At 42.8% G+C, this 23,526-nt stretch overlaps 1 protein-coding gene across 1 annotated transcript in view; it reads left to right on the forward strand.

The window, feature by feature from the left end:
* Positions 1 to 22,538, forward strand: part of LOC141108695 (bile salt-activated lipase-like) — a 45,507-nt gene extending 22,969 nt beyond the window's left edge. Inside the window, exons 4-11 of the mRNA XM_073600556.1 lie at positions 4,278 to 4,475; positions 8,846 to 8,976; positions 12,669 to 12,776; positions 14,775 to 14,892; positions 16,236 to 16,422; positions 19,132 to 19,335; positions 21,692 to 21,889; positions 22,324 to 22,538. Coding sequence (XP_073456657.1) covers positions 4,278 to 4,475; positions 8,846 to 8,976; positions 12,669 to 12,776; positions 14,775 to 14,892; positions 16,236 to 16,422; positions 19,132 to 19,335; positions 21,692 to 21,889; positions 22,324 to 22,498 — 1,319 coding nt within the window. The 3' untranslated portion in view covers positions 22,499 to 22,538. The remainder of the gene's footprint in view (positions 1 to 4,277; positions 4,476 to 8,845; positions 8,977 to 12,668; positions 12,777 to 14,774; positions 14,893 to 16,235; positions 16,423 to 19,131; positions 19,336 to 21,691; positions 21,890 to 22,323) is intronic.
* The last annotated feature ends 988 nt before the right edge of the window (positions 22,539 to 23,526 follow it).

Here is a 23,526-nt window from a genome sequence, read left to right on the forward strand (position 1 = left end):
CCTTGCTACCCAATGCTCAGTCTGGTGTTACTTCAGTAAATGCTGCCTAGGAGAATGCCTGTGTCCCACCTTACATGCGACCGTCAGCTCTGTGTCTCTCAGAAGGCTGAGTGCACCTGTACAGAGTGCCTTTAATAGCCTGCAGCTGGCCTGAGTGGGAGTCTAAACACTCTGTGCTGACATCCCGCCCCCTCCTCTACCGCCCCCCCCCCCTCGAGTTTTGAAAAAAAACGAGCGCTTCCCACACTGCCGACTCTCCTGTCATGCTCTGGAGAAAAGGCTGGGGATGGGGGGGGGGAAGGAGGGAGACTGGTAACAAGATTTGCCTGAACGGCTATCTTCAGAGATGGTGGCCATTAGGCCACAGAGCCCGGGTGGTATAACCACTTTCTAGACCCCTGTGGCCCCTCTCTAGCCTGGGGGGGAACATTCAAACATGAGAAATCCCCCCATCCACCTTACCTGCTTGCAGCCTGCTTGATACGCTGGGACATACACAGCGATTACAACACCTGAGACAGACATTCAGCATGTGTAGGTTTGTGCTCTTGGCAGCCCCCGGTGGTCACAATAGGCATAGCATGCATTTACCTTAAAGGAGAAAAGCCACTAGAACTCAAAAATTCTGTGGAATCTCCTCTTACCTTATCCAGCCGCAGGGTGCTGTTTACACAGACCCAATCTTCACCTCTCACGGTGGGCTCCGTTTGAAAAAACCGTCAGAGACTGGGGCCCTCATCAGTAGGGGGATCCAACAGTTCTGGGACCGTAAAGCACCTCGCCAGAAATTAGGAAGTTTAAAGCCATTTTCTGATCTGCGGGGTCCAGCTCTCTAAAAAGAGAAGCATTACGGGTAAAACCTCGTTTCTTCGGACACGAGGCCCGGGTACCATTCAATTCGGCCATGAAAAGACACTTTGAATGGATCCGGTTCGCCTGGCTTGCCCCAGTATAGGATCTTAGGATATTCCCTTTGGAGCTCAGCACAGGACATCTTTACACGTCCATCACCTAAGACACTGGCGTAAAAACTGAGGTATCCCTGCAAGGGGGAGGGATTATATAGGGGGTTGAACTTCCTGATAGGGTGTGCCAGTGTCCAATCACCAGTGATACCTATATAACCATCAGTAATTACTGTGGCTCTGTGTCCCGTGATGTTCGAGAAAGAAAGATAAGTATTCTTTATAACACCTTAGCTTAATTAAAGTGGTTTTAAACCCTTTACAACCACTTTTTACTACAGGCAAGCCTATAATTAGGCTTACCTGTAGCTACACTGGATATCTCCTAAGCCTACATGGTTTAAGAGATATCCCTGTATTTACATGTGCCAATGTCATCGACACATGTGCACTTAAGCAAACTGAAGCAATAGCACGTACGTGCCGTTGCTTCAGTTAGACTGTGCCGTTACCAGCAGCTCCCATGCGCAGTGATGTCATCGCGGCTCCAACCAATCACAGTGGCGGAGCCGCGATACTCAGAAGTAACCCCCTGGAGCGATGTCGGCCGCCGGATCGGTGAACGAGGACCGCTGCGGGGGCTTCGATCTCAGGTAAGTAATTCATAATGAGCTAGTATGCTATGCATATTAGCTCATTATGTCTTTGCCTTGCAGGTTTTTTTTAGGGTTTATGGCCTATTAAAAAAACAAAACAAAAGTGCTGCAGCACTAAGGCCGTATTCACACCTGCAAATTGGGCTGTTGGTGATCACATGCGGGAGACCCAGTAGGGGTTCCCGGCAATTTGCTGTGGGTGGCAGCCCCATTGAAAGCAATAGGAGGCTGACGGCTCCTGTAGCTAATCCTGACTGCTTGTATGTAATCCCTCTTGGAGAAATTACCTTTGTGCAAACAGTCAAGGAGCTGGCAGCCACCCATTGCTTTTAATGGAGGTGCCACCGGCAACTAACTGCCGGGAACCCCCCGCTGGGTCTCCAGCATGTAAATTCTCAAGTGTGAAAGGAGCCGTAAAGTGCACTCTTCCTCTCTCCTGTAAAAAAATAAAAGTAAAACCATGCCAAGCATTACTTACTTTCTCCACGCTTCAGCGATGTCCCCGATATCCTGTTCCATCCAACATTGGACGTCATCTTCAGGATAGAACAATGCTGCCTGCTCCCCAGCCTGTCATTTACACTCCCAGGCCCTTCCCCATTCCCTGTCATCACATAGGCTGCGTTCATAGTACTCCAGGACTAAATGGTGCTCGAATGTCATTATACCACTCACTCCTAAAAGAAGTAACAACATACAGGGATATATAATGTAATACTGACACATAATCACACACATAGGTTGGACTTGATGGACGTGTGTCTTTTTTCAACCTCACCTACTATGTAACTATGTAAGAGGAGGACCTGTCTATGATGTCACCAGATTGGCTTAATATCTGCTTGAAAAAAGTTTTGTACATTTTGTTTATAAAGATAAGGGGGGTGGGGGCTCTGGGGGGGGTGGTTACAGTGATTTACAACTATTGCAGCTCCCTGTGATGGGGTGGGTAGGATGCTGCACTGCTTTTGATTTCAGAGCAGAGTTGCCACTCTCATGAAGGTTCTGCCTGCTTCCACTACAGGGGATGTAAAGATGTTGCACGGGGTGTGGAGACTTTGTTGCTGAAACCCTCCCTCAATGGGCCGCAGTGTCTGGGATGGGAACTGTTTGAGACACAAATAAAGAAGAATGGGGGGGGGGGTTGTTTACTTTTTGAGGCTTGTGCATCACTTAGTAACTAGATGTAATGATGTAATACGTGCTTAGATTGACACAAAGGAGACTTCAGTCTTTGTCTAAACTTGCGGTTGGGTGAGGGGGTTGTGCGGTTGAGCTGTGTTTTTGCTGCCTGCCAACCCCCCACCCCATCCCCCCTTAAGCTGCAATTGGCAGTGGAAGGGGATGTTATATTGTATTACTTTGCCACCGCGGTCAACATTACAAACAAATGATCACTGCCCCCACCTAAAACTGGCCTTTGCAATAAAGAGCACATGGAAGGGCGACACATGTCAAACAAAACCAAAGAAAATTCTCAGCTCAACAACCAGCCTATACAATTTTTGAGAGCCTCTTTGGAAAAACTGATAGAAATAGGACAACACTGGGGTGCCATGAAGTGGCTCCGCAGCTTACGCATGTATTTGCAAATGTGTGCCAACTAAACCCCTGTTTTTAACGCAAACTGTTGGACAGAATAATGTGGTTGCTTGCAGGCTTGTTGGTGAGTTGAGCTGGGAATTTTCTTCGGTGGCAGACCCACAGAACGCTACATATGCAAGTCAATAGGGAGAGCCGCAAACACCTGCAACTGCATGCAATGCATGGGGTTACGGCATTAATGTCGGCAAAAATGGGGTTGAAGCAGGTGGTGAAGGGGGCGTTGTATCACTTCCTCACCGCCTATCATTAGCCTCTGGAGCACAATCTGGTAGCGGATCTGTCTTCTGAGGCAAGGGAGATTTAGACCCATGTCTGAATCTACTCATAGATGAGCAAGTGAACAAATTGCATCTTTATTCTGCTGCTGATTGTGATTCAGTAAAGTCTTTGCTGGTTCAAATTTCTTTCTATAGTCTGATTACCTTATCTGCAGAGGTAAAGTTTACTGTATACAAAGATATATAAAAGGAAGCATATAGGGCAGCTCCTTATTAAATAAAGTATACTGGGAATACCTTCTTTCATTCAAGACCATAAAATGTTTTCTGTCACTTATCTCCTCACTGAGCCCAGGTTCACATTGATGTGATTTGGCATGCGATTTGACACATCAAATTGCATGCCAAATCGGCGGCTATTGCCGGCAATAGCACCGTCCAAATCAGTGCAACGTCAACTTTGCAGCGCCGCACCGATTCCCAAAAGTCGTTTCTGTACTACTTTTGGCGACTTCAGGTGTGATTTCAATTGACATCTATGCAGGAATCGTGTGTCTCTGAAATCGCCCCTGCAGTCGGACTGACATGCGGGTATGAACGATTTCAATCCCGCAGCAGTGTGAACCTAGGTTTAAGCACATGTGCTTTTGCATAAATGTCCACACACTACATGGACAAAGTGTAATGAATAAAAATCAACTATTATTTTTATGTCTCATTTTAAGCTAACAGAAGGCTTCAAGTTTCAGATGAGATCTATAGTACATGTTGGAAGAAATCTTTTGTAGTCTAATGTGAGCTAAAACATTCATTCTTAGGTTGCTTTCTTATATCTAAGGAGAAACTTGAATGGAAAATCCCACCTTTTCTAATTATTCTCATCTTGTTTTCAGTGTCCACCAACTTGCCAGTTATGGTATGGATCTACGGTGGAGCCTATCTCTTTGGTGCAGCTGAAGGAGCCAATTTTGCAAACAACTACCTGTATGATGGTGAGGAGCTTGCTCTTCGTGGCAATGTCATTGTTGTGACCTTCAATTACCGTCTGGGACCACTGGGATTCTTGAGTACTGGAGATGCCAATGCCCCTGGTAAGGCCTATGAGTTGACAATACTGGGAATGTAATGGAGACATGCCTCTGTATAAAAAAAGAAACGCTGTTAAGTAAAATACCAACTCCACCCAACAAGGAAATTCATCTTCAAACTGCCATTTTATAGAGTAGAGAATGGCTAAAACCTCTGTCAATTTTTTTTTTTTTTTCTGTCTGTGTTCCATTGAGGAAATTTAACTTCACTTCCTGCCTCAGGCACAACCGGAAGTGGAGGAAATCTCTTCTTAGACATTTGTCCATGTTGTCAGATTTCACCTCACTTCCTGTTCCCGGTGGCAGCTGCAAATGTTTCTTATCCAATGGCAAAGGTCACCAGGACAAATAGAAAGGGCAAATCACCCCAATGAGGACACAGACGGCTTAAAAACCTGACGAGGTTTTAGGATGTCCTTAGTAGACATGTGCAATTTGAGCTGAATTTGTTTTTCCTCAAAATTCGGCATATTCATCATTCGGAAGCAAGAAATATTTTTTTCTAAAGGAACGAAAATTCGAAAGAACAAAAATCAGAAAGAATGAAAAACATTAGGATAATTTTGTTTTTCGTATTTTCTATTATAATTAAATTATTAACCATTATTATTATTGTTATTTATTATTAATAAATAATAATAATAAAAGAAAACTATAAAAACTATAATAATCATTATAAACTATTAAATTATAGGTATTTGAATTACCTTTCAAATTTGGCTAACTGTCAGTGAACGAATAATAATTTATCTGATGTTGCGAATTATCCAAAATGACGAATGGTGTATCTAAACGAAAGGATTTAACTAATACAAATGCATCCAAACTTACAAATGATTGAAATAACGAATGATCTGATAAAAAAAAAAAAAGGATAAAACGAAAATGAAAAAAAAAAATGAATTTTTCGGCAGTGCACATATCTAGTCATTAGTCTTCCCAAAACTAAAAAAGGAAGGGTTTCCCTCTTTACAGAATTTCGTTTTTGAACTACAATGAGCACTTCTAAGAGCCCTTTCACACTGGGGCGGTTTGCAGGCGTTATTGCGCTAAAAATACCGCCTGCAAACCGACCCAAAACAGCCTCTACTGTTTGTTCAGTGTGAAAGCCCGAGGGCTTTCACACTGAAGCGGTGCGCTGGCAGGAGAAGAAAAAAACTCCTGCAAGCCGCATCTTTGGAGCGGTGTATTGACCGCTCCTAAACCGCTCCTGCCCATTGAAATCAATGGGGCAGCGCGGCTATACCGCGGCAATTCCGCGGCTATAGCCGCGCTATGCGAGCGGTTTTAACCCTTTTTCGGCCGCCAGCGGGGGTTAAAACCGCACCGCTAGCGGCCGAATACCACCGAAAAAACGACGGTATAGCGCTGTTTTACAGCCGACGCCCCCACCACCCCAGTGTGAAAGGGGCCTAAGACTTAATGTACACGGAACGTTTTAAAACCTCTCCTGAACGATTTAACTTGACAGATAGTAACCAACGTTTAAAAATGTCAGTTTTGCCACATTTACAGTACATGCCGTGTTTACATGCCGCGTTTGCGTTTAGAAGTGTGGGGTTTTTTTTTTGTTTTTTTTTTTGCAAATAGTCAAAAATGAAAAATGCCTATAAAGCTGTTATAGGCGTTTGGCGTTTCAAATGCCTCTGAACATACGAAAATCGGAAGTAAAATTTTGTCCGACGAACGATCTGCTGATTTTCGGATCGTTAGTAGGATGCTTTCGACAGCAGATTCCAGTTTCTCGTCCGACAAAGCCGGATGTGCAGTCTATAAAATTTTTCTCGGATGTGAACACAATGTCCAATTTTCGTATAAGTAGTACGATTTTCATATTAAAAAAAAATCGCAAGAGTTATGCCCTGTACACACGGTCGGACTTTGTTCGGACATTCCGACAACAAAATCCTAGGATTTTTTCCGACGGATGTTGGCTCAAACTTGTCTTGCATACACACGGTCACACAAAGTTGTCGGAAAATCCGATCGTTCTAAAACGCGGTGACGTAAAACATGTACGTCGGGACTATAAACGGGGCAGTGGCCAATAGCTTTCATCTCTTTATTTATTCTGAGCATGCGTGGCACTTTGTGCGTCGGATTTGTGTACACACGATCGGAATTTCCGACAACAGATTTTGTTGTCGGAAAATTTTATATCCTGCTCTCAAACTTTGTGTGTCGGAAAATCCGATGGAAAATGTCCGATGGAGCCCACACACGGTCGGAATTTCCGACAACAAGGTCCTATCACACATTTTCCGTCGGAAAATCCGATCGTGTGTACGGGGCATAAGACTACGCATGCTCGGAAATGAAAGAAGACATACAAAACTATTCAACACATGACATCGCTTCTGAAGTTGTATTCTGTCGTACAAGAATTTCTTCACTTTCGACATGAGACTAGCATGCCACAAAAAACGGACGAACGGTCGACCAAAAATCTGATCGTGTGTTGTTATTGCATACAAAATCATTTCCAACATAATGGAAAATGGCTGATATCTTTTGGCAACTTTTTCTCTGTATAAAATGAAAACAGTCTCTTGAATTATATACATAGTTACATAAGTGGAAAAAAGACCCAAGTCCATTCTAGTTACACCAATATATGTATAGCCAAAACATTGTTTTTACTTTATTGCTGCTTGTGTTCCAGCTAGGTAGATTTACAATCTCCATTTGTCTCTGAGACAAAAGTGAAGGGAAATCCAAAATGTCACCAGAACAAGAGGTGAGGGGAAATCTTCCAATGGGGACGTCTGTTTTCTGCTGACAGCTGTTTAACCACTAGAGGACCAGCCGCCACAGCTAATATTAGTTATATAACTGCTGCAGGTTGGCTCCCTGGGCAAATCGCTGTATCTGTACCTAGGCTGCTTTAAGATCACTAGGGGGCGAGCTCCACGACAACGGAGCCAATGCGTGTACCCGACGGCCGCGATGTCCCCCGCGATCGTTGCTGAGAGACACAGAACGGAGATCTGTCAATGTAAACAGACAGATTTTCGTTCTCTCAGGGGTGAGGAGATAGATCTGTTGTTCATACTAAGTATGAACAGCGATCGGACTCCTCCTCCAGGCAGTCCCATCCCCCCACAGTTAGAATCACTCCCTAGGACACGCATTTAACCCCTTGATCGCCCCCTACTGTTAACCCCTTCCCTGCCAATGACATTTATACAGTAATCAGTGGCTGTTTTTAGCTCTGATCGCTGTTTAAATGACAATGGTTCCAAAAAAGTGTCAAAAGTGTCCGATCTGTCTGCCGCAATGTCGCAGTTCACCGCCATTACTAGTAAAAAAAAAACATGTACGAATAAAAATAACATAAATATATCCCCTATAACTTTTGCGCAAACCAATCAATATACGCTTATTGCAATTTTTTTCTTACCAAAAATATGTAGAAGAATATAGATCGGCCTAAACTGAGGAAGAAATTTTGTTTTTTTATATTTTTGGGGGGATATTTATTAAAGCATAAATTAAAAAATATTGCTTTTTTTTTTCGTTAGAGGTGATCAAGTACCACCAAAAGAAAGCTTTATTTGTGGGGAAAAAAAGGACGTCAATCTTGTTTGGGTACAGCGTCGCACGACCGCGCAATTGTCAGTTAAAGCAACGCAGTGCCGTATCACAAAAAATTGCCTGGTCATTAAGGGGAAAAATCCTTCCGGGGCTGAAGTAGTTAAGTGGGGAATTTATAGAAATATCTTTATAGAAATTTCCTCTCACTTCCTGTTGCTTCTCTGGGATATTAAATGAAGGGAAATGTCCCCAACTGAACACAAACAGCAAAAAATAGTTTAAACCCATGCCTACCATAAGTAAAACTAGAACGTTTTGACTCTACTTTAACTTTAACTGCATGTGTATCACATGGAACCTGTAATACAGTGGTTAGCACTTCTGCCTAGCAGCACTAGGGTCCTCGGTTTGAATCCCAACCATGGCACTACCTGCATGGAATTTGCATCTTCTCCCTGTGCCTGTTTGGGTATTTACCGAATACTCTGGTTTCTTCCCAGACTCCAAAGACATGCTGGTAGGCTAATTGAATACTGTCTAAATTAGCCCGTGTATGAATGTGAGTTAGGGACCTTAGATTGTAAGCTCCTCAAAGCAGGCACTAATGTGAATGTACAATATACTGTATATGTAAAGTGACAGCGCTATATACTATACAATACTATGGTCATGTTTTGTAATCCCAAGAACCCTGCAGTCAGTCGAATCTCTCCCTATCTGTCAGTATGTCCAGGATTCATTGTCACCCTTGGCTCTACTTAGAGTGCCAAAGTACTTTTCTCCTAGTGTTCTATGAATGGCAAGAGATGTCAAGGAATGATCATGTACATGTCATTTAGGAAACTATGGTATGTGGGATCAACATATGGCCATTGCCTGGGTGAAGAGGAACATTGCTGCCTTTGGAGGAAACCCCGATAACATCACCATCTTTGGAGAGTCTGCAGGAGCTGCCAGCGTCTCTCTGCAGGTAAGACAAGCCAAACCATGGCACTGCATATCACGTGACTGTAAAAGTAAATGGTCTTTAGGTCTCGCTGTTCCTTTCATATATGCTGATCAGCCATAACTTTATGACCACCCGGCTAATATTGAGTAGGCCCCCCTTTTGGTGTCAAAACAGCCCTGACTTGTCAGGGCATGGATGCCACTAGATGTCTAATGATATGCTGTAGTATATGGCACCAAGCTGACAGTAGCTGCAACCAGAATGTGATATATTACACACTCAACCTGCACAAAAATGTTCTTTCTCTGGATCAACAATTTACGCACCAGTAGACTGAGAGTGAGGCTGGGTTCACACCTATGCAATTTGGGTGTGGGTTTCCCAGCATCCAATTCGCATAGCAGGAGAATGTGACCGGAGCGCACTGCACAGAAACGCTATGCGTCTTTGGCTCCATTTTAGGTCCGAATTCAGGCAAAGCTTTGGCCCTGAGTCGTCCCTGAAGCGGAGAACAGGGCTGTTCCTGTGTGATTCGCGGCCAGTTTAGGTGTGAACTGAGCCTTATGGTTACCGAAGCTGTTTAACTGAGCAGTTAAACATTTACATGCACACAATAGCTGCCAACACATGTTTTAGTTAAAACAACTTTAAAGAAAGAATATGTCTGTATCACTCGCTGCCATTCCCAGGCAGGAATGTCATTGAGTTTTTTCATTTCTAATTAGAGCAGTCAGAGATTCTGATAATACTTCTTAAATATAATTATGATGAAAAGAAAAATGGTACAGGAAACATATACAGAATAGTTATTACAAAACAGACAATAACATCAGTAAAACAAAAGCAAAAAAAAAACTTTAAGTGGATCTTCACCCTCAAGTTTAAGTTGCCTTCTCTCCACCCCTCCACCCTTCCTTTTCACACAGCGCACAATTTTTTTTCTTGTTCATTATTATTATACAGGATTGTTTACTTTTTTACGTGCATTATGCTCACTGTGCCTCCTTGGATTCCTTCAATGAGAAGGAGGGGGGGCTGGGCATAGTTGTGCATCATCGTGAGAGCTGGTGGGCCTCATGACGTCACATAACAAGATAGTGACGCAGGACCAAGCGGGGGCTTAATTCTGAGAGAATTCTGCAGGACACAGCTGGATCCGCTGGGTGTGTGAGTATCTGAAATAGTTACAACCCGCAAGAAATTTTGCATTCAGCTGAAAAAAAAAAGAGTGGGGAGGGTGGAGATCCACTTTAAGTAAAAAACTGGCTAGTCTTTGTTCCATGCCAGGATCATTTTCGCTTGCCATCTATGTACAAGAGCCAATACCCCTTAGAAAAGCGACTTTCACTATCTTGGGTAGATTAAATGTCAAATGGGAGCTGCAGCTGCCAGGTATACCAGTTTTTTGTTGTCCATGAAGAGGTTGTCGCACAACTAACTTTACCCAATCAAAGGACCTGGGGGGGGGGGGTAGAGGGGACAGTATTATATTATACTCAGCAGACACACCCTTAATGCTACTATCCCAAATACATCCATATTTCCATTTGACAAGGATTCACAATCTGACAACCAACATATTATTTACCAGAATAAAATTATGATTTATTAAAGACCAAATATAATATGGATCCCATGCAATTTTTACTTAGTAGATCTAAGGTGTTTCAATAATGTCTTGGACCTTGTGGCATAGGCATGTTTGGTGTCTAGAACTTTTGGTCACTAAAACAGGAAATTAAAGTAAGCGTCCTTCAAAGAAGCAGAGATAATAAAAATGTCTCTTCAAAACTAAATAAAAAAACTTTGGCTGGAGATCTTTTGGCTGTACAGACCATAAAACTGAAAAATAGCTAAAACCAACTTCCTGGCTCATAAGAGCCGCCCCCCCCCCCCCTCTCAAAGTTGCCATTGGTCTGGTCCGATGATGTCATAGTTGCTCTTTACACCCTTACTCCCAGAGTGGGCAAATCCTAAATGCTGCAAAGAACTGTGCAGAATAATGACATAGGGGGGTTATTTACTAAAGGAAAATCAACTTTGCACTGCAAGTGCACTTGAAAGTGCACTTGGAAGTAAAGTCGCTGTAGATCTGAGGGGGACATGCGAGGAAAATAAAAAACAGCATTTTAGCTTGCACATGATTGGATGATAAAATCAGCAGAGCTTCCACTTATTTCAGACCAACCCTATAGATTTAGAGCGACTGCACTTCCAAGTGCACTTGTAGCGCAAAGTGGATTTGCCTTTCGTAAATAACCCCCATAGAGTTGCTCCTTGCAGCATTCTTCTGGTGGCAGTGAGAGAATCGCGGCCTATCGAGTGCCGGGGGGGTTTGTGTAGTGGATCACCGCTTTGATCTATCAAGATAAATCTTTTGTTTGTCTGTGATGTGCATTGCCCTTCCATGTGCACCTTGTTGCTAAGGTCAATTATAGGTTGGGGTGGTTGCCACTTTTTTTGGGCAGGGAGCTTAGCCTTGACACCCTGGGCTCACAGGAAGTGGGTCCAGGGTGTCAAGAAGAGGGCCATAGTGCAAGTTCAGATTCAGTTCATTTTTGCAACGTAATATCCACAGTCTATTCTGTCTTGTACCATAATAGTTCCTCACTCTTCAGGCGTCCAATGGAAAACAATCACATTTTGTTGGTATGCTCTTCAGAGACAGCAGGGACCTCCTATTTCATAGTTTTGGACGAATGCTTGGGCATGGGAGGTGAGAGGAGGGGGCTTCACTTCAGAAACTGGAGTCAGTATACTGTATGCATAACAGAAGGATACCCAGGGCAGCCATTTAAGGTTTGTGCAGACATCTCTAAATTCCTACGTTTACCTGGTTTTCAATTTACTTCCCCTTATGTGAGTAAAGGCTTGTTAAGGTGTTTTACATTTTTTGAATAATTGCATATTTTTAAGTAGCATGCTAAATACTATTTTTCTTTTTTATTGCAATATTTTTATTTGTTTTAAGAACAGGGAATAACAAGAGTGTTACCCACGCAGGGGCTGCACAATGACAGTAATGTGATTCACCATTAGTAAAAAGGAGAGCCAAACAGAGAGGGCAGTCCAAGACCCCTCAGCAACCTGAACAGGCTGATCGAGCTTCCCATGATAGGATGCCCTCCTGCAAGGGTAGCAAAAAATGTGGGCTCTCAACTGTAAATAGAGATTAGGAATGGAGGAAAGGAATCCAGGAAAGGAGGCAGGAGAGGGTGGAAAGGGAAGTAAGTAGTAGAGAAGGGGAAGACATGGAGGGGCAGGGGGTCAGGGTGGCAGTACCCTCCTCAGAGCTCAGAACTAGATATGAAAATAAGGTGTTCATAAATAGAAGTAAACAGATCCAGGTTTGGAAGTATATCCCAAAGCCAAGGTTCCCAAATGTTAGGAAATCTCAGCTGGGAGTCTCTGAGAGCTTGAAAGCTTTTGATTAGCCAACAAGAGCAAGGTCAGGTATGTGCAAAAACATGCATGCTTGTATCCCCTGAACATGTAAGTTTTTACACTGTACTGAAATGCTCCAGCACCAACCTATGCCAGGGCAAACAATAGCAACAGACTGGGAGCATTCAACCTGAATGATGGATTCTTTCACCCAGAATGTTTGATTGACTGTGTTAAATCCTATTTTGTAAGATGATCATCTTATGTTTGTGGGTATTTGAGTAAATTTAATTTGTTTTTACTGCTCTGTCCCTTGCTGCTTGTTGTAGACCCTGACTCCCTACAATGTCGGACTTATCAAGCGTGCCATCAGCCAGAGTGGCACAGGTCTGAGCCCATGGGCTATTCAGCGGGACCCTCTTCTCTGGGCTCAACAGGTAAGAAGTGTTGATGAAGTTCAGATGTAGGATATATCCAACTGGACCTATACAGTAAAGTGTAACAACAAATTTTATTCCTTAGCGGGGGTTGATACAATACATGAGAACATAGGGGAGTGAGTATATATATATGAACTGTTTGTGAACACATAAATTGAATGATTGCAGGTGTATAAAGAGTCAATTTTCTATCCGTGTAATGCATTAAAACCTGGGTGGATGTCCCATACAAATGGCCATTCATACTTTAATCTCAACCGTTAAGTCAGAAATTTACAGATCTGGAACAGCTTTCTGTAAAGAGAGGGACACGGAGGCTAAATTTTGATCTGAAAATGCTAGTTGCCTGGTTTTCAGCCTGACCCTGTGGTTTTAATTCCTTCAAGAACCCCCCCACTATAAATCATTGTTCTCCAGGAGGAACACTCTTTCAGACTACGTGAGGCCTTGAAGCTTTGATCTGTAACTACTCTGAGTGATGGGCATGAGATTACCCCTGTGACTTCCATCAATCTAGTGGTACTACAGTGGTGGGGGCAAAGCTCAATGATTTTCCTGCCCTAGATTTTGCACTGCCTTTCAAAGTAGATATATGGTAGCCTCCAGTGCTGGAATCTTGGATTTTCCATATGTCCGTTTTCCTGACAGGTTCTCTTTAAAACATGTAGCACCCTGATGTTTAGGTAGGGTTGCTATCAAATTTAGTTGCCAGGTGATAGTTGCCTTGGCTAATTGTTAGAAGATCAAATGATTCCTCTCTAAATCTGGACTTGTTGCACCCTTTCACTTCTGTCCCTAGGCTGGTGACATTAGATAAGACAAGGGCTTTGCAAGCTCAGACATGACCGGATGGGGTCTCAGCCAATGGGCAGGGGTTTCTTTAAGCCCCTTGGCCTGCTGGGAGAGCCTATTTATTTGCGTGGAGTCAGGTGATCAGGGGTTCTGTGCCACTTGGACAGCTGTCTGGGTGGACGTGTGTTATGCTGCCCTGGGCGACTAGGCCAAAAGCCGGAGGCCTATCCCGGGGACATTTGGCTGCTAGGCTGCCTGAAGGCCTTGCCAGGAGCGGGAGAGTAGCGTAGGGTTGGGACTGCAGGATTGTAGTCCAACCAAAAGTAATGGTTCCGCCGGCCGGGGAACCCGTTCTAGTTGAAAGTGAAAGGGGAAGCTGTCACCACTAAGGGACCATCCACCTTGTTACCGGAGACCACTGTGAGTAAGCTGAAGTCAGTACCCGAGCAGTCTTTTCACCAGCCGGGGATGGTGAATAAGTGAGTGTCAAGCCAGGAACCCAGCGGGACAGCAGAGGTGATGGTGCCAAGCCAGGGACCTAGTGGGTCAGCAGGGGTGACTCTTGAAGAGTATATCTGAGTGCCAAGCCAGGGACCCAGCAGGGAAGCGGGGTTGATGCTTGAGGAAGATACTGAATGCTAACAGTGGAAGAGATCAGGGGATCCAGTGGCTATTGGATCCAAAGTCTAGTGAAAAACTGGGCGTTCGTTGAGTGAAGACCCACAGTGAGTGTCTGTGGAATAAGCGGAGAACTGTTTTTGTTGCTAATAGTTAAATACAACTAACGTTAGTAACTGCTGCAAGATTGTTGCCATAGGAGACAGCGGTCCTACCTATGCAGAAGTGATGTCCGTCTGGAGGCCTGTACCTGTATAGCTATCTGCCTATAGAAGTCTCGGAGTCTGACAATTAGCATTGCATCTACTTAAAGAGGGTCCTGGCCCTAACCCTCTCTCCCAGTCTACACAGAAGGATGTCAGCTGTCCCCAACTCTGGAGGTCACCACTAGGCCTCAAGTGGCCCGGGAAAGGACATGCAGTATGACCCATGCACGCCCGCTGTACTTTATGAGCTGCAAAAAAAAAAGAAAAAAAGTCAGTTCCGCAGCTCTGCTTCTCAAATATATGACTGTTATGAATGTATATGTAACAAGTTTTAATAATACCTTTTTCAGTTTTTGATGCTTTTAGTTTTTTTCTCCAGGTAGCCAGAAATGTTGGCTGTCCCGTAGATGACACTGCTGCCCTGGCCAACTGCTTGAGGGTTACAGACCCCAGAGCCCTTACCCTGGCTTACAAACTGGATCTAGGAAACCTTGCCTGTGAGTTTTTACGTGTGTGTGTGTTAAAAATGTATTTAAAAAAAACATAGAATGTAGCATACACCTATGATACACAATAGATTTTCATTATAAACTTGTAAGAAGTGGTCATAACAAAGTGTACATTCTTAAAGCTTAACTCCTGGTCAGGTTATTGTCAGTGTATGTTGTTTCCTGTCCTATGACAACTGCTACTCTCATTTCTTCTCCTTTTGTTACATGGACAGGAGGGGAGTTTAAATCTTCCCAACAGGGTCAAGGACAGCACTAAAATTTATTTTCCCCAAGTTGATTCAAAACGTAAAAAAAAAAAAAAATTAAAATAAAAGGGGGTATGGAGAGCTGAACTTACACTCTGCAGAGCTCAGTGAGGAGATCTCAGAGCTGATTGGAGGGAAGGGACACACCCCCCTCCACACAGCAACAGAGCTGAGGATGTCAATCAACTGGAGATACCTCCCCTGTCACCATTTTTCTCTTGGTGTCAGGAAGCTGGACTTTAAATGATTGAGTCACCTTCTGCCTTTTTTAATTGCTACCCACCCCAGGATTTTGAATGCTTCCACTAACCCTGTTGCATTCTATGGAAAATTAAAAGTCTTAAAGACTGACAGGCTCGTAGAAGGCTCTGGCAGGAGGGGTGCAGAGAGCTCTTCACCTGGAGATCGTATAGAATGAAGATTGGAGGTTACACCAAAGAACATTGTATGTAATAACTGAACATACATCACTTCAAAAAGAATAGTGTATCTTCAGTGAGCATTGCAGTGCTATCTTCATTACTGCTGGTTACAGTCCTGGTGACAAATGTTTAAAAGGGGATTCCCCTTCAATTTCCAGTCAAAATGCTTTCATTTTTTGTGTCGCTGGGACAGGAAGCAAATAGAAATCTCCACTAGGGGATACAGACAGCAAAAAATAAACTGACAAGGGTTTAAAGTGGTTCTAAACACAAGGCATGGTTTACCTTAAAGCGGACCTTCAGTCATTTTTCCGTGTGTGTTTTTTCAATGTGTCTATAGACTCACACAGCCTGGCTTGGGAGCGATCCCTCATGTGCGCCCCCCTAGGAAGCGACTTCCTATGGGGCGCATGTATAAGAGGCGGAGCACCGGCAGGCGACCTAAGAAGGAGGGGGATCAGGGCCGCTCTGTACAATACCATTACACAGAGCAAGTTTGACATTTTTGTTTGTTTTTTTTTTTTTCTAAAAAAGGAAGCATTTACAACTATTTAGTATATACTAATGTACAAAACTAACAAAAAAAGTTTTCATCTATACACATACTTTTGTTTGCCTTGAGCTCGGTTTAAAATGTCTTCCCTTTCCCCCTACATGATAGACCCCGTTGTACACTACTTGGCCTTCTCACCAGTAATCGATGGAGATTTCATCCCCGATGAGCCAGCTAACCTGTTCTCCAATGCTGCTGATGTGGATTATTTGGCCGGAGCCAACAACATGGATGGACATTTATTTGCTGGCATGGATCTAGGCGTCATAAATGAACCACTGCATAAGATTTCCCAGTACGTATCTGACCTCCCTCTGTAAACCTCCAGATATTCTACCGATTAAAATTCAGTGAAACTTTATAATGTTGAGATAAAAAAATCTCCTTCAGATGAACTATGTACAGTTCAAGACTTTTTTTTTGGGGGGGGGGGGGGTACTTTATTGCAGATTCTTACTTTTCTCTTTTCTGAATTGATGTTAATGTTAGAAATTCCTTTGTCAAACTGAAGGCGGCATTGGAAGCTCTGCCTTCATTATCACCTGCTCAGCAATCTCAGTGTAGTAATACAAATAAAAGCTCCATCTTCATCCTTGTAGCTGTGAAGCCCTATGGTGGCCATACATGTATCAATATGATCATTTATTGCACCTAAAATAATCAAATGGAATAATAGTTGTAAACCACAGACCTCCCATTCTATCCCATTCAACTTCAGTAAACTTTCAATACTGGAAAGTTGATTGGCCATGGTGGAATTTTATCTGCTGTTTCTGATTGGTTGAATGAATATTTGCATGTTTGTCTGACAACGCAGATTGATTATATGATCATTTTTAATAGATTTAAAATATGATCTATCAAAAACAATTGATAAAGCATGTATGAAAGATTTAATTTTTTTATGACATTTTATTATATATATATATATTATTTAACAACATGCAAGAACAAATACTTTGCTCCATTGTATAAAGTACAGCTTGGTATAGAAAACAGTGCTTTTAGAGATCCTTTTTTTTTAAATGTAATCTTATTTTAATATCTTATTTGCTCATATAATTTTATTAAAACAATTAAACAAATTATCACATTTAAAATGTAATTATTAAAATTTACAGTTGTAAGTCTATTTTTACTGTTTTGATTTTAAATCGATGATAAATCACTTCTTTATGGTGGCTTGTACATAGATCAATCATAAATTGCTATGTGTGTGGTCACTTTAAAGGGTAACTCCACTTTCGTGGGGAAACAAAATAACAAAGAAAAAAATATAGCGTATACATTTGCGACACAAGTCATATTGTAATTGAATGTTATTAAAAATGATCTTTCCTTTTCAATCTGCAGTGCTGTCATTTTCTGAAAATGCAATGCAACATGGCTACCTGGTGGTGTTCTGTGTACAGAACGCCCCCCAGAAACATCATTTCCTGCTTGTGTGATTGGCTCACTGATTTTTCCAGAAGTCTGCACTAAGATACAAGTCAGATTCTGCAACAACGTTTGTTAAAAATCCTTGTAATGTACATAGATCACGAAGAGGGGAATGTTTTTTTTGTTTTTTTTTTTTCAACAAAAGTGGAGATATGCTTTAACCACTTGCTGGCCGACGGCTGCGTGAATTGACATACCTGTATGTCGTTTTATGCACTAGCCCATGAGGGAGTGCGCACTGCTTGGCCAGAAGGGGAGCCAATCAGCAGGTCCAGCGGATGCGGTGTCCGCCGGCCAAATCGCGAACGTTCCCCACAGAGGCAGAACGGGGATCTGCCTATGTAAACAAGGCAGATCGATGTTCTGACAGGGGAGAACAGAGATCTTGTCTTCCTGCTAAGCAGGGACACGGATCTCTGTGTTGTCCCATTCAGTCCACCCCCATACAGTTAGAAAACACTCCCAGGGAACACACTTTAACCCCTTCCCTGCCAGTGTCATTAGTACAGTAACACTGCATATTTTTAGCACTGATCACAGTAATAATGTCACAGGTTCCCAAAAAAGTGACACTTAGTTTCCAATTTGTCTGCCCCAATCCCGCTAAAAACCGCTGATCGCTGCTATTACAAGTAAAAAAAATAAATAAATACAAAATTCCATAAAAATATCCCATAGTTTGTAGACGCTATGACTTTTGCACAAACCAATCAATGTACACTTATTGGGATTTTAACTAAAATCGATGAAGAAATTAGATTTTTTACATTTTGTTATTGGCTATGTTTTATAGCAGTTAAAACAAAAAAAATTGTCACTTTGTTTTTGTTTATAGCGTAAAAAATAAAAACTGCAGAGGTGATCAAATACCACCAAAAGAAAGCTCTATTTGTGGGGGAAAAAAGGACGTCAATTTTGTTTGTGTACAACATCGCACGACCGCGCAATTGTCAGTTAAAGTAACCCAGTGCCGTATCACAAAAAAAATGGGCTGGCCAGGACGAGGGTAAAAGCTTCGGGTCCTGAAGTGGTTAAGAAAGAATCTTTACCAAAAAAAAAATCTACATGTTGCAGGGGATGCCTTTAATTTGACTTGACGTTTCATCACATTTCTGGGGCCATTCTGAGCTCAGATGGGGTACAGAATGCACAATGCTCCCAGTTTGTAATACAGCAAGGAAAATGTATTTTTATTTTTTTCTCGAAAATAATATCAGTTGCAGGTTATGTGTTATAGTTTGTCCCACCCCGGTCACTGCTACTTTTGCTGGACAGCTTGGCCTTTGATATAAATGTGCACAACAAAAAAAAAGTTATGCAAAATAAAAAAGGAATTTATATACTAAATACTATCTTCACTTGGATTAAATGTAATCAGAATACAGTAATTGCCAATATATCCATTAGACCAGGGATATGCAATTAGCGGACCTCCAGCTGTTGCAAAACTACAAGTCCCATCATGCCTCTGCCTCTGGGTGGAGGGCCGCTAATTGCATATCCCTGCATTAGACCATTCTTCTGTTACAAATTGTTCTCATTTGGGCTTTGTCATTTCTTACAGGGTTGAGGTACAGAAGCTGATCTCAGATCTTACACTTCCCAAGGGATCAAATGGAGCAGATGTGGCTTATAACCTTTACACAGCAAATTGGGGGCCGGACCCGTCACAGGAACTTATGAAGAAAACCGTTATTGATGCAGAGACCGATTACATCTTCCTTGTACCCACTCAGGAGTCTTTAGCCTATCATGCCATGACTTCCAGGTAAGTGGCATAAAAGCATAAGCCAGTTTTTCCATATAATTAACAGGGACACTCCTGTTTGAAATGACAATTTGCAAAATGAATAGGCACCAGGAACACAAACCATCCCCAAAGTAATTGTAATTCTCATGATCTGATTGATCCTGTGCACCCGGCCTCCCCGCTCTGTAGATCTCTATAACTGGAGGTGGTGCAGGCTTCTAGAATTCACTTTTACAGTGAGAAAAAAAAAAATCAATTAAATCCCATTTGCACGGTTGCTTGAATACAATGGCGCTGCAGAACATTACTCTGTTAGGGTGCAGTGACTGTTCAGCCAACAACTTTCCATCCGGCTCAGTCGATTTTATATTTCAATGGTGTTTATTCAAATTTTTACAATACAGGGTAAAGACATTAGCATCATTTTTTAACAGTGTACAGTTTTCATGGTCTATCAATCATACAGTATAGGCAAGGACAATTTACCTTCTGTTCTTTCGAGGCCATTTATCAAAGGTTCTGGTGTCAACATTGCCTCATCTGCTTTTATCAGTTTTGGTTTGTATAACAGACTATACGGTGGATTCTCCACCTTACGCATTACACTATACTCTGTATCCTTATGTCAACTTCATAATGTAGGTCTAAGAGTAAGCCCCCCACGTCAGGAGATACCCGCCTCCACAGTTGGGGGAGCCTGGTTCTCCAAGCCATGGAGGGGCGCAGTCCAGACCCCACACTGCTGGGGTCCCAAGGGGGGAAAGGGGGATAGATGATGAGAGGAAAGAAGAATGGACTCAGAGGGAATAGGAGGCAGAATTGGGGGAAGGAAAGGGGAGAGGGGGGAGGGAGGACTCCTTGTTAGGTCATTCAGGAAAGGTCCTATTTAGTGATTGTCTGGGGATCATTTGTTAAATATCTGATCCATTGGTCCCATACTTTATTAAACAACTTCACTTTATCTTGCATGCATAATTGCTGTTAATCTTTCATTTAGCATAAGCCAAGACAGTTTGTGTTTAAGTTGGTCAAATGGTAGGGCTGCAGACTTCCAGTTCCTTGCTATTGTGATTTTGGCTAATATGAATGTAAGAAGCCGTCTATGGGTTTTAGAAGCTTCTTCAACCTGCTACCCAAGAGTGTGCGTTTTGCGGATTTGGCCAGGTTGATCTGGGTGAGAGTGTATATGAAGTTGTAGACCCTGATCCTGAATCTCCGTACTTTGGGACATAGCCACCATATATGGTATGCCGTTCCCACCTGGCCACAGCCCCGAAAGCACTCTGGAGTAGCCCCAGGTACAAAAGTGGCCAGTCTAGCCAGTAGCATATACCACCTTAATAAAACATTGTAATTTGCTTCTATAACTTAAGTGTTGGCACGTGACCTAGAGGCTGTCATTGCTATCGAGTGCCATTCTTCGAGGTCCAGAGTTTCTTGTAAGTCTTGTTCCCATTGAGTCATGTAGGTCAGTTTTACTGGCTGTCGATTTTAAATAGACTTTTTGTTGAGCCAAGTGGTGTTGGCAGGGCAACCCACGACTCCAATTTCAGGCAATTCAGCTGAAACCTGAGGTCTATGGCCAGCCTTAGTACAATGTTAGGGACTGTTGACCTTACCCTGAACCCCTGGGGCGCAAGGCTCCTGACAGGGACAAAGTTTGAACATAGTCCATCTGGCCAAAGGGCTTCACGGACCCCTCTCCTCATGGTCAACCAAAGCCGACCAACGAGTACTAAGTGAGGGGCTCTCCGGAAGAGAGACCCACCGGTTCAGGGGAGGAAGGAACCTGATGGCCACACATCCTCTCGCTAGACTTCAGGGTAGGCCCAACGACCCACACCCTCCAAAAAAAGACACACAGGCAAAAGTGACAAATGTGAGGAGAAGTAAAAAAAAAAAATAAAGTGCTTGTGCTGATTTATAGGCAAGGCCTGATAACATAAATTGCCCGAGGCTTCGCCTAAGAGGCCTTGTGCAGAAAAAGCTTTAGTCCTGTGACCATATACTTGTTTACACATTGTGGGGTTCCCACTTCCACGTTCTACTAAGAGCACCCCTGGGGCAACCACTCCCAGGGGGCACAGCACCACAGATTCTTTGCCTTCCCAGCCCATGTCCAGACAAGGTAGACCCATTCAAATCAGGATGCACTGGGACACTCCAGTCTTCCCGGGGTAATTACTCCCGTGCGTGCCCCGGTTTCTGTTCCAGCCAGTACTATCCTTCAGATCCCCCATCATACCAGCAGAGATACTGTACAGCCAACCATTCATACCAAAAGGACGGATACATTATAGTAAGCCTTATACAATACATATAAATACTGGGACATGTTTTATATTCACTTCTGATGTTAATATCCTTCTTACAGGACTGGAAAGACCTACAGCTACCTGTTTTCTCACCCCTCGCGTATGCCTATTTACCCCAGCTGGGTGGGAGCTGATCACGCTGATGATCTGCAGTACATTTTCGGAAAGCCCTTCACCACCCCATTGGCTTACAGACCCCAGGACAGAGATGTGGCAGAGGCCATGATTGCTTACTGGACCAATTTTGCTGCAACTGGGTAAGCAGGAAATGTTACTGTTGTCATCCAGCTGTTGTGATAGATACCTCTAAGATGTGGACTGTCAGGGAGATTTCTTGCCATCATCGGGTAGATATTGCATGGGCAGCACAGTGGCTTAGTGGTTAACACTTCTGCCTTGCAGCACTGGTGCTTGTGTGGGTTTTCTCTTATGCTCCAAAGACAGGGTGGCAGGTTTGCATTATTGGTACAGTGAAATAATATAGGAGACAGAGAGATATATTAGTGCTCTGCTAGTAAAAGCAGTGGGCCTTGCTGGGAAATTAATGTGAAATGGGGTGGGGGGGTGTCAGTGGGAAAAAAAAAAAATATGTATAGATGTTTATGTCTTCATAAACTTGCCCCTATGTTTGTTGTTGGTTTGATGTTTAATGCCCATGTTAGATCTATTAACTGCCTGTTTTGTCACACAGCAACCCCAATCTAGGTCCATCCAAGGTCCCCACTGCTTGGCTTCCTTACGACACCCAGTACGGTCAATATCTAGAAATTAACAAAGACATCACCTACAATTCCATGAAACAAGGACTACGGTCACCTTATGTCCGCTTCTGGGTCCAGACCTATCGTAGTCTACCTAGTATTTAGAAACTTGTTCACTGATCAATAAAATCAGATAACCAGGCAATGGCTATGACTTTTTATTTCATGTCTTTGACTATAGAGATATATAGATATATTAGATCTAAAATGTTGAAGATCTTTTGTTTCATAAATGACTGCATCATCAATATTTTTTATATCATCAAAAATAAGTCCTTTTTTACTTTTCTTAGCATGGCAATGAAGCCAATCACCTACAGCCTCTTTTAGGGCTGGGTTACAATGCAGCAGCTGGTGTAAAGTTGGAAGACAGCAGAAACCCTAGAGAATAAAATGTTAGTTGTTGAAATTTTTTATGCTGCACAAGATTTGCGCAGCCATTTTTAAAATGCACATTTTTAAGGAATTTTAGTAACCACAACATAATAACCAATATTTTGTTAAAATATAAAAGATGATGCCGTAAATAGATATCCAACATGTATTATAAAAGGAGGGAGGTGGACATTTACGGTCTTATGCATTCATATTGAGCTGTGTGTATAGGTTAAATTGATTTGCTTAACATTTATCATACATGGATAATGTATTTCATGTTTTTTGTTTCATGCGTTGTATATTTGGATGTGCCGCAATGTCCTGGCTCTTGAATGCATCTGCATCACTGCAGTGGAAGCCTCAAAGAGTATATAACTTATTTAGGAGACAAAAAGATGTACTTTGTTTATATCACTATCTCTTCTAGATTTGATTGTAACACTTTGTATCAGTTTCGAGATTCTATTTCAGGCGTAGGCAACCCCTGGCACCGCAAGCCTCTTTTGCCGGCACTTGACTCCCTCCCCATCAGCAGAGCAGCGCAGGGAAGTGTCAGTGAGACACTAATGTATTCCAGTTTCAGAATTCCCCACGTCGAACCTGCACTGAGGGGGAGGCACTGCACCCCCACACATTGTAAAAGATGGGAAACATGGTTTGGTTCTCTAACTTTTCTTTAGCTGTGATCGTCAGCTTTTGTGATGGGGAAGAGATTAGGTGCAGTTCTGCTGGGGGGGGGTGGGGGGGTGGGGTGG

This window comes from Aquarana catesbeiana, linkage group LG09 (assembly GCF_042186555.1).
Source record: "Aquarana catesbeiana isolate 2022-GZ linkage group LG09, ASM4218655v1, whole genome shotgun sequence".
NCBI lineage: Eukaryota > Metazoa > Chordata > Amphibia > Anura > Ranidae > Aquarana > Aquarana catesbeiana.